This window comes from Aspergillus affinis (genome assembly GCF_023601865.1).
Source record: "Aspergillus affinis strain CMG 70 chromosome Unknown NODE_86_length_164826_cov_86_211346, whole genome shotgun sequence".
Lineage (NCBI taxonomy): Eukaryota > Fungi > Ascomycota > Eurotiomycetes > Eurotiales > Aspergillaceae > Aspergillus > Aspergillus affinis.
In genome coordinates, this window is record NW_026515867.1 from 93,116 (window position 1) to 108,512 (window position 15,397).

The following is a 15,397-nucleotide window of genomic DNA, read 5'->3' on the forward strand; positions in this document are numbered from 1 at the left end:
TATTAATTTATAAACACCTGTCATCTCACTACTCGAAAAGACCACCCCAACCGATTCATTCAGGTAATCAGGGAAACCCACACTCCCCGAAACATGTGATATGCAGGGGCCGTTAGGACATACCTACATGCTACATCCTACCTGGCCAAGTACATATACATAGTGTGTACATACATAAGAATACATATAAGTGGACAACTCCCTACACCGTACGGTCTCGTACCAACTAACCCGAGAGAAGCTCATACATACATAATACATAAAACCTACCTACCTACCTGCATGCACCCTCGAGCACAGACGCATCCATGCTGCATCCCAGGCAGAGTCTAGACACCCACCGCAAGGATACCTGCATGTGAGCTGGAGGTTCTGATAGGTCCGAACGCGCCCTGTCCTGCATGCTTTTTAATTGTCACCTATTTATTTCCCTCCCATTTCCTGGGGCTCTCATTGATGCGCCCGCCGCGCCGTGCTTTGTGATACCTCGCGAGTCAGTTCTCCGACCACCTACCTACCTAGGTACCTACCTGCCTTGCCTACGCGAATAAGTAAGCTGGAGTCGGTTGTTGAAAGAGTTGAGGGGTGAAGGATGAAGATACTGTTTTTATTCTGCAACGTTGGGACCTCCTTGGGGAAAGGTAAATGATGAGAAGTATATATCGAACTGCAAATATGTACAGTACATGCACTTACTCCCCACTGGAATGCTTTGGTCTCTTGTTTGAGGCTTGTATTCGTGTCCCCCTCACTTAACCCATCTCTCCTTACCTTTGAGTCGCGTTGTTATTACTATATATACATACATACTATAGAACGATGCTCAGCAACTCTCACTAGCTAGGATGCGTGCCGACAGAACTGAAACGAAGGCCATAAAAGTAACTGGCGTCCGCGAATCAGCGTCAAACCAAGATAACTATCTCCCCACAGGAAGAGATGATTTAGCTGGCGATAGGCAAAACAACCGAGAATCTTCATTATCTTTTGGTGACTCAGAAGGTCCTAGAAGCTTTATATGAACCTATGCACTATCGTCAATTTGAATATTCGTCTATTTAACTAGGTGTCGCAGATTTAACGCAGAATATTTCATATGCTGAATCCCCCAAAAGAGCTCGGGATCGCATCTCCGAATTATCGCGCTGCTTGGTTCATTTACGCTGCGTGAAAAGGGCCAGACAATGCATTGGGGAATAAAAGCCCAGATCGAGAGGAAATAATGCTGACCTTTTATAAAAGAAGCATTACTAAAAACATCCTAAGATCCATCTACCACTTTGCGCTTCGCGAGAGCTAGACGTCGGATGCTATCCTTTTGATCTTTTGGGCTAGACGAAAAGTCCTATGAAGAAGGCGCTGAAGTCGAGTGCAAGGAGCGCAAAGGATTCGCTCCTCGCATCTCTCTTTCCGATACATGCGAAAGCTCGCTATCAATGCTGAACAGAACCGTCTCGGACGTCTCGATCACCAAGGTCGATGTCCCTTCCGTAACCCGACTTCGATGAATCCTCATCCCCAGCATGATCATCCCCCCATCAACATCCTCCTCCAACCCCTTCGTCGTAATCCTGCTGGGTTTTCCGATGGGCACAATCCCGACATCTTTCCCACCGAGGTCCCCATCATTCCCCCGCACTCAGATGGAATGACGACCGGGTTTAAGAAGAACCAGCAGGTCCTTTCCCGCGACGAGAAGGACTCTCCCACAAGCATAGTCTGGCCCCGGCTGGAACAGATACAGATAATGAATCAAGCGAAGTCCATGATCAACGCGACCACCAGGATCTCCAACCATCACGATGTCGATGTTTGTGGCGTAGTTCTTCCGGATCCAGTGGACTGCTTTATCGGGGTCATAGAGATTCTGGTCACAGTATTCGACCACTTGAGTAGGGCTAGGGGGAGCGGTGAAGTATTCTCGAGCATCAGGCCGGAGTGAGTCCAGATCTCCGACGATTGCGTCGAGGGTTTTCTGCTGCGGGTTAGGTATTGGTTGCCGGTTGATATCAGGAATGGGTTACTTTTACATACATCTGGAACGAATGAGCTCGGGACACATTGGAGCAGATCGTATATGCGGTTCGCCCCGCCATCAGCTGCTATGCGTATACGAGCTAAGGGCGATCAGTCCACCTCACGTCTAAATAAGGTGGGAGCGCCAAACCGTTCTTCCATAATGAATCTAGTATTGGCCCGGGAATGAGGGGGCAATTAAGGAGAAGTAGAGCGAAATTGGTACATTGCACCCGTTCTGATTGAGTATGATAGATGAGGTCGAGGGTATGCCACTCGAAATGAAGGGCCATAGTCGAGACGTTGGATCTGTGGTAAAGTAGAAGAGTGGGAGATGATCTTTCTATAGTGAGTAGTTTTGCACCTATACGGAATACCAATGACTACTAAGTAGTGGGGAAGACACCGGTCGAACTAGGATTATAAGAACTAGAAAAATTTCCACCTCCATCAGTACTTTGGGTTTTTCCTTGATCTACTCTACTCCATCTCGGTCTACGATGATGCCCCCGCAACTCGCTCTATCTGTATTGATTCGGCGCTCGACGCCTACCAAACCTCCGCAAGCACATACATCTCGCAGCGGCCTTCCAAGCAGCTTGTCGGGATCCTCTGCGTAGCTGTCATCCTCCATAAGGGTCGAGTATTACTCATCCGACGGGCAGCCGACGACAATTACCCCAATGTCTGGGAAGTACCGGGCGGCGTGGCGCGTGACAACGAAACAATCATCGACTGTGCCGTGCGTGAGCTCTGGGAGGAGACCGGTCTACGGGCATAGGCTGTCACGAATGTGCTTGGGGAGTTTCAATATGGCAATAGCTTGCTCCTCCCGAGTGGTTCTTCTCAAAGAGGGAAGTGGATAATCTTCATATTCCGGGTGATGGTCGACGACCAAAACTCGGAACTAGAGATCAAACTTGATCCCAAGGAACACAGAGCGCATCTGTGGGCCACCAGAGAAGAGGTTCAGGATGACTCCTGTGGGGATCTCAAGCTGGACTGGATCTCGGTGAACCAGAAGAGGGCAATCTTGGAAGCATTTGACGAGGCCGAACGTTAGATTGGATTGGATTGGAATGGGATGGCTTTGGGGGAACTCTGTGAAGATATTATCATTATGATACTAGTTTGGGCAGATCTCACACTCTCTCGTTGATTCTCTCCCTGTTTCAGGGTTCTCTCTCGCCATCTCGAGTACATGGTGGAGTCTTATAGAGAGGATGTCGGGTCCCTCAGCGGCTCGCTCGCAAAGCTAACCCGAAGCAGAAGGCGACCCATCGGCTTTCTAATCATCTGCAGACAAGTAACTAGTTACCTCGATCACTTCTCGCCTCATCCTCTCATCCTTTCATCTCCAGCCCACTCCAGACCATGAGGCAATGCCGCTTGTCACCTACACAATCTTATGGTCCGCTCAGTGAGCCGAAGCAGGGGCTGTGCCCTGTGTCTACGACGCAAGATCAAGGTTGCCTCGAACTTCTAGTCTGCTTGGCCAATACCCACTAATTGCCTCTCCAGTGTGACGAACGCCGTCCGGAATGTTCTCAATGCAGACGAGTTAGGAAGCCCTGTCCTGGTGTCTACGGGGGTCTGTTCATGGTCAACGCTGCCGCTCTGCCTGACCATGCCCCCCTTCAGAGAATCCCAGTCGAGCCGTCTTGCCAGCCCTTGTATGAGCAGGCCCTCGTATCCACTTTTATTGCTTCATTTTCCATATCGGACTCCCACTCAGTGCAACCCGACTCCTGGACTCAATACCTTTCCACATGGGCTTCCTCTCCCAAAGCGCTGGGCTGGTCTATTAGAGCAACGACGCTTGCCTTTTACGCACAGGTATCCCAGGAGACGGCTATATACCAAGAGGCCAGTCGATGCTATGCACATGCCCTTCGAGGCCAGAGTGTCTCCGTGAACCAGTGCCTGGAGGGGTTCGGTGGTCAAATAACCGTCCCCTCAAAAGTACCCACCGAAGAGGATATCTACGCATCGCTAATGTTAATGTACTACGAATTGATCAGCCCGGCTTCTATAGGTAGCTGGATCACACACCTGCGAGGAACTGCTCAGCTTTTACTTTTGAGAGGGCCGCAGAACTGCCAGACCGGCGCTATCCATCTTGTCTTTCGTTCAGTACGATTGTTGCTCGTGAGTTTTTTTGTTCTTCTGTCGTTCGTGGTGGACCGAGGGCCCAAACTGAGACCTCTCTGCTACAGGCTCAAGCATCCATTACAATCCAGGAGCAGTCATGTTTTGCCTCTCCAACCTGGTGCGATATGCCGTTCGCTCTATCCAAGAAGACCGCACTGGACATTCTCCTCGACGCGATGCACGAGGTGATCGAATTACTTCGCTTGGGACAGATTGAAAGGTGCGGAGATAAAGAACGACTGCATCCCCTAATCTCTCGGTTGGAAAGCCTTGCGCAGACGGTCACCAAGAGCGAAAGTGTATACCTCCACGAATTCCATGCATCCTACTCGACCCAGACTATCGCTTCAAACTGTCTCGCGTTCCAGTTGATAGAAGTCGAGAGACTGGATGATGGGATGTGGCTCGGTGGCGGCGACTTCCGCTCCGCTATTCCAGCCGTGATGTTTCACACTATTCGAATCTTGATGGATCATCTCCGGCGTCAGACAACGGATGAAGACTATTTCGCGGAGGAGTCCACGACTAGGTGCTCCGTTTTGCTACAGTTTGCGCACGGTCTCTTTCAACGTGATCTATTGGGTAAATTGAACGAGGGATCGTGTATGCAGCTTGTGTTTCCGTTGGAGGTAGTACGGCGGTATAGTCTGTGTGAAACGCAAAAGGTGCAAGCTAGGATCTACCTTGATCGATTGGGTTGGAAAGAAGAGCCTTAATACCATGACATCACACTTGAGGTTCTACATAATATAGCTTTGACAATGGTGTTTCTGGATTGTCAAGCGTGTCAGCTGTGTCAACTGAAAGGGAAACTGGATTTCCTGTGGCTTCAATGCACTTGAACTTCCAATATATCCTTCAAAACAGGGTCTCCCTCTTGTCTGCCAGATGAAAAACAGTTAGAAGGTATGGTCCTCCTCCCTTCTTGCATTCCAAACGCTAACTCCCCAAAGTAAAACCGTCAAAACATGCAAATCAACCCTTCCATAACTCTCGTCCCAACAATAACAGCAGCTCCCTCAACCTAAAACTGTCCCCGCTGCTCAACCTCCCCCAAAGGAAGAATCCACGGCACTCTAGTGGACGTATAAAACTCCGCATCGACGCCTTCGTCCAACGATGCAGGCTCGGTCAACGTGCCCGCCTGAACTAGTTTCAGTCCCTGCAACTGCTTAGCCGTGGCCTCTTTCCACAGCGTAGTGCCACAGTCGGGACAGAAGAAGATCGTCAACACCATGCCGTATTCATGGTCTTTGGAGAACGATCTGGGGTTGCCTTTCGTTAGGCGGAAGGCCTGCTCTGGGACGGCGTAGTTGACGGTGTTGCTGCTGCCGGATATGCGGCGGCAGGAAATGCAGTGGCATAGCGCCTGTGTATGGGGGTTAGAGTTGGGGACTTCTTAGAGAGGGAGAAGAAGGGCAGATTCTTACTTTGAGGGCTGGCGAGCCGGTGTAGGCGTAGGAACAGGCATTGCATAAACAACTTCCGGTGATGGTGCTCATTGTGAATCCTGAGTAGTGAATACTGAATAGTAATGGACTGTGGACTGTGGATTGTAGAAGATGGATCTACTCCGTCCTATGGTCTCTAATTTATGGCAACTCACGCAGGCGAACTCCACTGCATTCGATTGCCAATCTGGGCTAGTTTTCCGACTTGCTTCTCCTCCACCCATGGAAGGAAACCACCGGACTCGATCAGTAGTCCAATTAATAATACCCAAGTGATTGAATCAACCATCCTGTACGCACACAAGCCCACTGATGTCAAATCAATTCGTCTACATATAGCAGGAAAACCCCACCCTGGCATCCCCATCCCCTCACATCTCCTCCCCCATCACCGAACATCCTATCCTATCTACATCTCCCTACCAGCCCATCCACCCACCACAAGAACAAGATGCTCCTCCTCATCGCCGGAATCACAGGCTCACTAGGCTAACGTCTCGCCGAACAAGCCCTAACCCGCGGCCTCTCCGTCCGAGGCCTCGGCCGCAACCCATCCAAACTCCCCCCTCGACTCTCCCAAGCTCTGGAATCCTTCATCCCCTGCACCTCCCACGCCGACGTCGACGCTCTCCACACTGCCGTTACAGGCGTCGACGCCATCGCATGCGCCTACACCACAGACCCAGTGCTCTACCTCGAAGGCGGCCTCTTGCTCCTCCGCGCCGTCGAAGCCGCCAACGTCAAGATCTTCATCGCTGCGTCTTGGACCCAGGACTGGAAGAATATCCGATACGGGGATTTTGAGCTCTATGACTCTATTCTTGCGTTCGTGGACCACGTCGCTGCTACGAGCTCTATTAACCCGGTGTATTTGATTAATGGTACCTTCGCGGGGTGGATGATGCGGCCGAGTTCTACTGCCGGAGATGGAGACGGATCGGTACGCTGCGAATTCTGGGGCGCCGGCGACACGAAACGAGTCTCCTGGACCACGATGGATGATGCAGCGGCATACACGATCGAGATCCTATGCAATGACCCCGCAGTCCGAGCTGGCCAGGGAGGAATCTTCCGGTTCCGATCTGGTGAGCTGACGCTGCGCGAGATGGCAGCTGTTTATGAGAAGGTGACGGGGAAGGAAGTTGTGGTTGTTTGTAAGGGGAGCTTGGAGGATGGGGAGAGGGCGTTGGATGCGGCGAAGAAGGAGAAGGGGCGGGCTGGGATTTGGGAGAGGTTGCTTTTGTCGTCGAGTGTGGTTGCGGCTAGGGGGTTGTGGGAGTTTAGGAAGCCGGTCATGGATTTGACGTATGTGAAGAAGCCGAAGAGCTTTGAGGATCATCTTAGAGAGAGGATGAGTGGGGGTTCTTAGTTTGGTGAGGGAGATAAGGAAAAGTAGGTTAGGTTAATATAGTATGTGGGTGGATATTGTTTTGATTTGAAAGCTGCCTAGGCTCCTATATAGGAGTTCCAAGGCTGAGAAGTAGGATGTGACTTCTAACAAATACCGTGATATGAGATATATCTGGTATAACCTGTCAGGTATAAAAATGTAGACCTGGATTCAAGGCAAACAACCATGTCCACTCACTCAATCACTACTTCTTGGACAATTTCCTTGACCCTTGCATCAGACTCGGTTGATCACCGTCAGACTCACTATCTTCAACCTCGACCCCCACATCCACGATAGCGGTTTCATCCTCCATGGAGTGAATGGCATGCTCCACATTAACCTTGGGCCCCGTGAACCATTTGTGCGCATCGACCACCCACCAGATGCCGACCGCCAGCATCGGCGCGCCGTACACGAGGCACGTCCAGTTCATCAGATCCGGCGTCAGATTCCCACCCGTGACGCTGGGAAGACACAGAATCGGGATCATCAGCAGCACGAACGACACGCCGAGGCCTCCGATGACGCGCCCAAAGGGCCCCAGATGCCAGGGTCCGCGACGAAAGCGGTTTCCGACAAAGAAGACCCGGATGGCGATGGGGATGGAGAAGGCAACGAATTGAGCAATGGCGCCGATGGAGAACAGCGCCCCGATTGCCACGTCGCCGGCTAGGATCAGCAGACACATAAGGATCCCAATGACGGCGTTCATGATCACGGCATTCACCGGTGTGTGCGTGCGAGGGTCGACTTTCTTCCAGTACCGGGACCAGGGGAAGCAGTCGTCTCGTGCGTACGCGTACGTCACCCGGGATGCGGCCACCATGCAGCCCTGGCCCATAGAAAATCCGCAGATAATCGTCAGGGCGAGAATGCCCATGGCGGTCTTCCGGGGCATCACCTGTAGCAAATAGGAGGCCCAGGGCTGGCCGAGGTCAGAGTCAATCACTGCTTCGATGTCCAGCACGGTGTAGGCGACGACCAGCTGCAGGAACCAGCCCATCAAGCCACCCACCCCGGACGTCATGACAATTGCGCGCGGCGAAGCTATATTTGCGTTGGAGCATTCCTCGCTCAGGTGGAACGGGGAGTCGTAACCCGACATGGTCCAGATGACGCCGACAAAAGTCATGAGAACAGCCACTCCATCTGGGAAATCGGTCAGGTTGGTGATGGTCCCCCAGACCTCCTTGGATGGTTGAAACTTGGGTTCGTTCTTGGTACCCGCCGGAATGGCGATGATGACGGCGATCAAGGCCAGCATGTTGAATGTTGACCCGTACGAGTTGAACTGCGCCACCCATTTGGTTGGCATACTACTGACGGCGGCATGGATGATCATGATCAGCGTGGTCAAGAGGAAAGTATGCCAGGTCGTGGGTACATAGCCGGGATTCGCGATGGAGCCTGCGGCTAGGATCATCGCAGCGAGGGAATAGTCCACGGACGGTGCTGCAGTAATTTGACCGATCCAGTTGGACCAGCCCGTGATCCATGCCGCAAAAGGGCCGTACTTTGGAGGCGCAAGTACTGCTGCTGCATAGTAGAGTCCGCCGCTGGAGAGGAGTTAATTAACCGCCTGCCCGTCAAGAGCTTCTGTTTTATATTTTGACGTGTACGTACCTGGTAGGCATGGCGGAGCATAGCTCGGCCATCGACATTGCAACGCATTGAATGAAAAGCATAGCAATGATCCAGCCCCAGACCATACCCGCCGTGCCAGCGTAGCCCATTCCTGACTCCGAGTCAGCGTTTGATAGCACATTCAAGGATCACAGGGCCAAGTACCATAGTAGAGTGTACTGGCGAACGAGGGCAACAGGCCCAGAACCGCAAAACTGACACAGAACGTGGTCCACAGCGAGAACTCGCGCTTGAACTCCTGCTTGTATCCTAACGCCGTGATCACCCTCTCATCTGCATCCATCGCATGGTCCGTGTACGGGACGTCGCCGTTCGGCAGCACCGAAGAGACCGGGGCATGGTCGATGTTGGTATATACCGAGCTTTTGATGGGGGCTCCATCCGATGACCGACTCCGGTCCATAATGAATCTTACAGGCGGGACAGCACCTTCATTCGTTCTGGCCCACGAAAAAGGGCCGATAAATAAGAGGACTGCACGCGCGAGGACCAGCCAGCCGACTGGAGAGTAGAAAAAGGACCGAGCACGGCGTTTCCGTCGAGTTTTTAAAGGCTGATAATGATTCTGTGTCGCTTCTGGGGCGTGTTAAAGTTTGACAAGCGATAACTGGGGATCGCAGTCTTGCAAAAATCGGTTTAGACAGGACCAATACTCATATAGAAAGAGTTATGTCTTAGCCGTGCGGGAGGCGTATCCCTTCGGGGACAGGCTCACATCCTGGACACCTGATACCCCGACAGATAGATCGAGAGATAAGAAGATGGATGACAATGCTCTCTTTGCCTTACAGCCATCAAGGTGAGGGGTTCACATGCTAATCCGCTTGGCGCCAGGTCACGCTGCATCCAATAGTGACGCTGGCGATGCGATCCCCGGAATGCAGGACCATCTGGATTGGACCAGCGTTGGACTAACCACGAGCTGCTCCGCATCATCCTGGTGAGATGTATCGTATCTAGACAAAGCTTGGCGACCAGTCCATACTCCAAGGGGAAACTCCAGGCGCGCAGAGAGAAGAGAGAGACGAAGAGAGACGAGCTTATCAGCGCCGCGTGGATGGTTGGATGATAAGCCTGAGAGATAAGGCAGGATCCGCTGCATTCACGGCTGGACACACGGGCCCATTCCACACATTGCAAGTAACAAAGGGCACTAGATTTAGACAGGGCGGGTTTATGTGCTATCAAACTCTCAATCGTTATTCTACACAGTACATCTCCTTCGCCTAATCCTCGAGAATCTAGTCAACAGGAACAGAATACCCGCAAATGTTGTATAAGGTCTTGTATATGATTAATGGCTGAAGAAATGCACTTTGGAGGATCAAACAAAAAACACGTTTAGAAGGGCTGGTCAAGTGTCAGTACGATAATCGCCCACACCATGCAAGCCAAGGGCAGAAAACATACGTTGTCCTCGGGAGCGACCGTCCGGTCGAAGTAGGTGTCGAAGAAAGGGAACTGCTGCAGGATATCCTTGCGGACACGGGGGACCTCGCCGAAGAAGAAGAGGGCGAAGACACCGGCGCTGACGCCGAAAGTGGCGGCGATGGAACCACTGTACCACCCCGGTACATTAGCATTTCGTCTCTTTGAAGACGTCGTCGCGGGAGATCAAGCGGGAAGAAACTCACTACTTGGTGGCATCACCCACGGTCAGGCCATGGAAGTGAGGGCTGGTGGTGTACCTAAGATCATTGCATGCCACGATCAGCTGAAATTCTCAAATGCTCTTCGCCCTCGTATGTGGTGCTAGCTTCCAATGGCTCGTTGTCGACACGGGGAGGGTGAAGTCTCGCCCAGGCCATGTTTCAGTGATGCGGAGGCTTCCATGCCGGTGGCCACGCCAGGGGAGCATGGACAGGCAATTCACCCAACACCGCATCATAGGCCTCAGAGAAGCACCTGCCACATAGTGCTCGGCAAGTTCTGAAGAGCGGATCAAATCTCGGGGAGTCTCACTTGGGAGCGAAGGGAGAGCGGTAGGCACCGGCGGACTGGGCCGCAGCGCGACGAAGGGTCTGGGAGAAAACCTAAAGCCGAAGGAAAGAATCGAATTAGCAACCCATGCATTCAATTCCAGAACACCATTGCCTGCTATCAAAGCGCATTGACAAGACATGACCGAACGTCATCAGCGCTGAGGATCTGGCTGCGCGGACCAGTTCGAGAGCCAGTGACGACGCCAAACAGAGAGAGCAATTGAGAGCGAGCGTACGTACCATCTTTGCGAAGACTCGAGAATCACACGAGGAGACAAGAACGACCGGGCAGGAGGAGCGAAAGGACGACGGACAACAGACAAAGTCACGGGTCCGACGTCGACGAAAACCGGCGACCTTCGGGAGGGTCGTGGCTGAGGTAAGCAGACGCCGCCGACGGGGGCGCCACGTGACCTACCAGTCCCGCCGAATCAGAGGCCGTCCATTTACACTCCTCAGGCCATGCGGCATCCAGGCATCTCTGCTATTTCTACTACTAGAATCCTAGAGCACAAGCACGCCAGTATCAACAACAAAATATGGAACATCAGACCGTTATGATCTGCGGTATTGTATTTCATGTGCACCCATTTGAACCAACTCGGACACCGATGCGACTAAGCAAGCAGTAAGAGAGATATAACGAAAAATAAAATAAATATAGGAAAACATGTCAAAAGTATCAAGGACACATCGTGGCTTGTTATCAACCAAAGATGAAAGAAGCCCAAGTGGATCTGCTGATCCAGTAAAGAGTGGGTTGAGGGAGAAAATGTGAACCACAAACGATTAGAAAAGCGAAAAGAATAGAAAACCCAAAACCCTAACTGTACAATAATTCATAGAAGTCCATTTAATCTACTTTCCCCGTCGAGCCGCCGTTCAAAAGACCTTCCTTTCCGTCGAGATGGAAGAATCCGTTACCATTCGTCACGCCGAGGATACCACCGCGGCCTGCACGTCGGGCTCTGCCGCGCGCAATGACGGCGGCTACCACGGCGGAGATGATGAGAAGAATGACAAAGAGGATGGGGTGGTTGACAATGAAGCCCCGGGTGAAGAAGAAGATGGACTCGAAGGTGCCCACCGTCGACTTGGGGGACAGCTTGGGCGGGTTGGCCACCACGAGAGGAATCGTTTCGAGGATGGAGGTACGCGAAGCCATGATGGAAGCTCCGCTCGAAGAAGAGTCCCAATAGCGTCGGTTCTATTCAAAGTTAGTTCTCGTGCATAAAGCCGCTCCAAAGTTGCACAACAGCACTCACATCTTGATCGTTGATGACGACGCGCTCCCCGTTGGCCACGTCAATCCCGTAGGTATTTCTCAGCCAGCGCTCCCAGAAGTCACCGTCGACCCAGGCAAAGCCCACCTGCTTCTTGTCGTCTTCACGGATGGTGATCCGCATGTTCTTGGCAGCCCGCAGGGCCCGCTGGTCGTTGCGGTCGTCGGCTTCTTCAATGCGGAGTTGCTTAGCATCTCGCAGCTCCTGTCGCTCCAACTGGAACAATTGTGTTTGCTTCTCCATCCATTCCAGCGCGGCATTTTTCAGCTCTCTTTTCGACTGCAGGAATTCGTCGGAGCGCGCGCGGCTGAGGATGCCGAGGACGACGTACTTGCCGTCCATGATCTCGCGCGCATTGGAAGCCGTAAGCTCCGGGACGATAGGCAGCCACACAGTTTGCATCCAGGCCAGGATCTGTCGGAAGTCACGCATGTCCTTCGGGGCAATCGGGGTGTAGTAGTTGGCGCGGCCATCCCGCGAGACAAGGAGACGCGGCCAAGTGTTGATCTTGAATCTCTCGGCGAGAGCGCCGCTGCTCGTCTTCACAATTCGAGCATGGCCAACCAAGCTCAGGGTCAGGCGTTCCAGAGCCTCGAAGTCCTCCGAGGTCGTAGCGTCGTCGTAGAAGTACAAGAAAAGAACTTCTTCTTTCTCTTCCAGCTCCTTAAATGTGTCCGCATCGACATCTTGCACACCCAGTCCCACGCTGACCGACTTCTTGGCGTAGCTGACAAGATCACCCAGACCACGCAGACCGGTGTATTCAACCCTCTCTCCGCCGCGGAAGAAATACATGGTCGGAAACGCGCTAACGTGGGCATCGCTGCACAGCCTCTTCTCCACGTCACAGTCGACTTCTCCGACGTTGAGGACGTGCTGCATTTCTTTGGCCATCTGCCTCCAGGTAGGAGCCAGCGACTGGCAGTGCGGGCACCAAGGAGCGTAGAACTTGATGAACCAAGGATCCTTGCTGGTCGTCACAAGCTTCTGGAAGCTTTCGGCGGTGAGAGGAACGGACATTCCCTGCGGATTAGCTGGTGCTGCAGGCGGGGTAGATTTGGGCTTGGGAGTCGCATCTTTCTCGGCGGACGAGCCTTTGTCGGATAGCGCAGCAGCTTTCTCGTTGTGCTCCTCGCCGGCCTTCGCACCAGCCTCGGGGTTTTTGTCCTTGGCGGCAGGGACCTCTGGCTGAGCCCTCGGGTCCATCTCCTTATCACCCGCTTTAGGCAGTTTGAGGCCGTTCGGAGGACGAGATCCAGGCTTGATGGTTTCCAGTTTTCCTTCGATGAAGTCGCTAAGGCCTTTCATCGATTTTTCGCCGTCGAAGTGTTCCACGAGTTCCCCATTGTGATAGAACGAGAAAGTCGGGAAGAATTTGACGCCTAATTCCTTGCACAGGTCCCCGTATGCCATACAGTTGAGCGATGCGAAGTGGAAGTTGTAAAAGGGTTGGAACGAATTCAGCGACTTGGTGTCGGGAGATTTGGATGACGAAGAAGATAGCGGATCCGAAGTCTAGGAAGATTGTTGATTAGGAAAAGGTGAAAGACAAGGATCCGGGTCGAGGAAAAGGCACTCACCTGGTAAAACTCGTAGAGGGTTTGCCATGTCGGGGCAATCTGCTTGCAATGCGGGCAAATAGGAGAATAGTGTTTAACAAACCTAGGAATGGTTAGAACAACGGAGGAACACCTTGAGAGCCGTGACTACGGAGGGATCTCACCAGTAGCCATCCTTGATTGTGTCCTTGAAGGTATCGGGCGACAGCTCCTTCATTTGAGGCACTTCAATGCCATTGAAGGTGGTAGCCTTCACCTCTTCCGCATCAACTTTTACATCTTGATCGGAGGGAGCGGCAAAAGAGGCAACAGAGAATAACGAGAGGAGTGACCACGCCAGCAACGAAGCCCTCATCCTGGCTGTAGGTCAAGGTCGAAGACCCGAATGCGACACTGGAAAGGGGAAATGAACGAGGGTAAGAAAGTCGAGGGGTCTGTTGGACGAAAGACAAAGAGAGATTGGGATAGACGGGTGGCGAGAATTACTGTCGGCAGCACATTCAAGAGAAGAACAAGATAACGAGCGTCTTAATGCGGCGCGCGAACTGTGAAGACAGAAAGGCCGGATCAGCCACTGCCCGATAAAAGAGGATCTACAGTAAGTAGTAGATCGATGGATATGTTCAAAGGTCGAAGAACGCGGAAGTTCCGCAATTTCCTCGAAGAGCGAAAAATGGAAAGAAAAAGCGACACGAAAGGGAATCGACAGAGAGAGTAGACTGGAGAGTGAACGAAGCCCCTAAGGCGCCCTGTGGTCTGATAAGAGGGTCAACGCTGAGGGAGAAAGAGCGAGGAGAGATCGAAAGTGGCTGTACGGGGGCTGTTGGCCTGGAATCTCGGTTTCTCCGCCTTCCGACGGCACTTCATCCTTCATTCGGCTCCCGATCCGCTTCGAGATTCACGAAGTATCGCCAGCCATTGGGGTCAATTCTGTCTCTTTTCCCCTCTCCTCTCTCCTCTACCTAGTTCATTCTCTCCGTCACAATGAGGTCTACCCTCCGTCTGTTGGCGAACGTCAAGTCGCCCCGGTACTTGGAGCCTTTCGCTCCCACCGGATTGACCGGCCTGGTCACCCATCCCAGTCCCCGCCCGACCTTGATCTATCTCTACACCACCACTCTGCAGAAGTTGAAGGCCTTCCCCGAATCTTCCGTCTACCGTCAGTCTACCGAGGCATTGACCCGCCACCGCCTTGAGATCGTTGAGTCGACGAAACCCCCCGGATTCGAAGCTTGGTTGGAACGGGTGAAGAAGACCGTGGGCGCCGAGCCCGCCCGATTCGCCTCCCTTCGTCGCCCGGATGGCTCGTACGCCGCTTTCCAGAAGGATGACGGAAGCGACAACCCCCGCGGTGAGGAGTGGGATGGTGAATCCATCGAAGCGACTACCGAAGGTCCTACCCGTACTGCGGAGCAGGAAGCACGATGGGAAAAGGCCATTGCGGAGTCTACGAAGCCCGAGGACAAGGAGACGGATTTCTTCCCCGAGGCTATGAAGTGGGAGAACGAGCCTGCTCTGGAAGCACAGCAGTATGTTAAGGGGATTTTTGTTCGACAACCGTGAAGCTCGAGGCGCTGATTGTTTTTCTTTGTCCAGAATCTCCGAAATTGAGAACAAGATTGCCTCCGGCCTTATCGAAGAGGTTATTCAGGTCGCCGAGGGTGAGATGAAGCTCGTGGATGAGATGTACAAGTCCCAGGTGTAAGTTATCCGAGAGAACCACTCTGTGGTATATGAGAACTTGGCTAATTGATTATTAGCTGGGAGGAACTCGAAGAGAAGCCCCAGCCCGGCCAGTGGACCTACTTTGAGCGCAACACGTCCGGCTCGTCATAAGGGCTTAGATCTCAGAGATTTCGAACAACTTGTATTTATTAGCCGACGTGTGTCAAAATCGCGGGGGACACTGTTTTGTCAT

At 52.6% G+C, this 15,397-nt stretch overlaps 7 protein-coding genes across 7 annotated transcripts; 4 read left to right on the forward strand and 3 right to left on the reverse strand.

The window, feature by feature from the left end:
* Positions 1–1,417: 1,417 nt before the first annotated feature.
* Positions 1,418–3,079, forward strand: KD926_010771 (NUDIX hydrolase; the record flags this gene model as incomplete). Its single annotated transcript, XM_053103168.1, has 4 exons — positions 1,418–1,892; positions 2,272–2,330; positions 2,471–2,758; positions 2,822–3,079. The coding sequence occupies 4 exons, from the start codon at positions 1,418–1,420 to the stop codon at positions 3,077–3,079; spliced, it is 1,080 nt and encodes a 359-aa protein (XP_052953440.1).
* A 345-nt stretch (positions 3,080–3,424) lies between these two features.
* On the forward strand, positions 3,425–4,883 carry KD926_010772 (Zn(II)2Cys6 transcription factor; the record flags this gene model as incomplete). The annotated part of the gene is made up of 3 exons (XM_053103169.1): positions 3,425–3,436; positions 3,538–4,164; positions 4,233–4,883. 3 exons carry the CDS (start codon positions 3,425–3,427, stop codon positions 4,881–4,883), a joined length of 1,290 nt encoding a protein of 429 aa, XP_052953441.1.
* Positions 4,884–5,191: 308 nt separating this feature from the next.
* On the reverse strand, positions 5,192–5,669 carry KD926_010773 (GFA family protein; the record flags this gene model as incomplete). The annotated part of the gene is made up of 2 exons (XM_053103170.1): positions 5,192–5,536; positions 5,598–5,669. The coding sequence occupies 2 exons, from the start codon at positions 5,667–5,669 to the stop codon at positions 5,192–5,194; spliced, it is 417 nt and encodes a 138-aa protein (XP_052953442.1).
* Positions 5,670–5,761: 92 nt separating this feature from the next.
* KD926_010774 (uncharacterized protein) lies at positions 5,762–6,987 on the forward strand (the record flags this gene model as incomplete). Its single annotated transcript, XM_053103171.1, has 2 exons — positions 5,762–5,945; positions 6,128–6,987. The coding sequence occupies 2 exons, from the start codon at positions 5,762–5,764 to the stop codon at positions 6,985–6,987; spliced, it is 1,044 nt and encodes a 347-aa protein (XP_052953443.1).
* A 226-nt stretch (positions 6,988–7,213) lies between these two features.
* Positions 7,214–9,058, reverse strand: KD926_010775 (amino acid permease; the record flags this gene model as incomplete). The annotated part of the gene is made up of 3 exons (XM_053103172.1): positions 7,214–8,567; positions 8,635–8,746; positions 8,800–9,058. The coding sequence occupies 3 exons, from the start codon at positions 9,056–9,058 to the stop codon at positions 7,214–7,216; spliced, it is 1,725 nt and encodes a 574-aa protein (XP_052953444.1).
* Positions 9,059–9,996: 938 nt separating this feature from the next.
* Positions 9,997–13,834, reverse strand: KD926_010776 (putative disulfide isomerase; the record flags this gene model as incomplete). Its single annotated transcript, XM_053103173.1, has 8 exons — positions 9,997–10,005; positions 10,066–10,213; positions 10,290–10,343; positions 10,618–10,688; positions 11,500–11,844; positions 11,903–13,435; positions 13,501–13,582; positions 13,644–13,834. The coding sequence occupies 8 exons, from the start codon at positions 13,832–13,834 to the stop codon at positions 9,997–9,999; spliced, it is 2,433 nt and encodes an 810-aa protein (XP_052953445.1).
* A 629-nt stretch (positions 13,835–14,463) lies between these two features.
* Positions 14,464–15,315, forward strand: KD926_010777 (complex I NDUFA5 subunit family protein; the record flags this gene model as incomplete). Its single annotated transcript, XM_053103174.1, has 3 exons — positions 14,464–15,008; positions 15,076–15,180; positions 15,240–15,315. The coding sequence occupies 3 exons, from the start codon at positions 14,464–14,466 to the stop codon at positions 15,313–15,315; spliced, it is 726 nt and encodes a 241-aa protein (XP_052953446.1).
* Between the last annotated feature and the right edge of the window lie 82 nt (positions 15,316–15,397).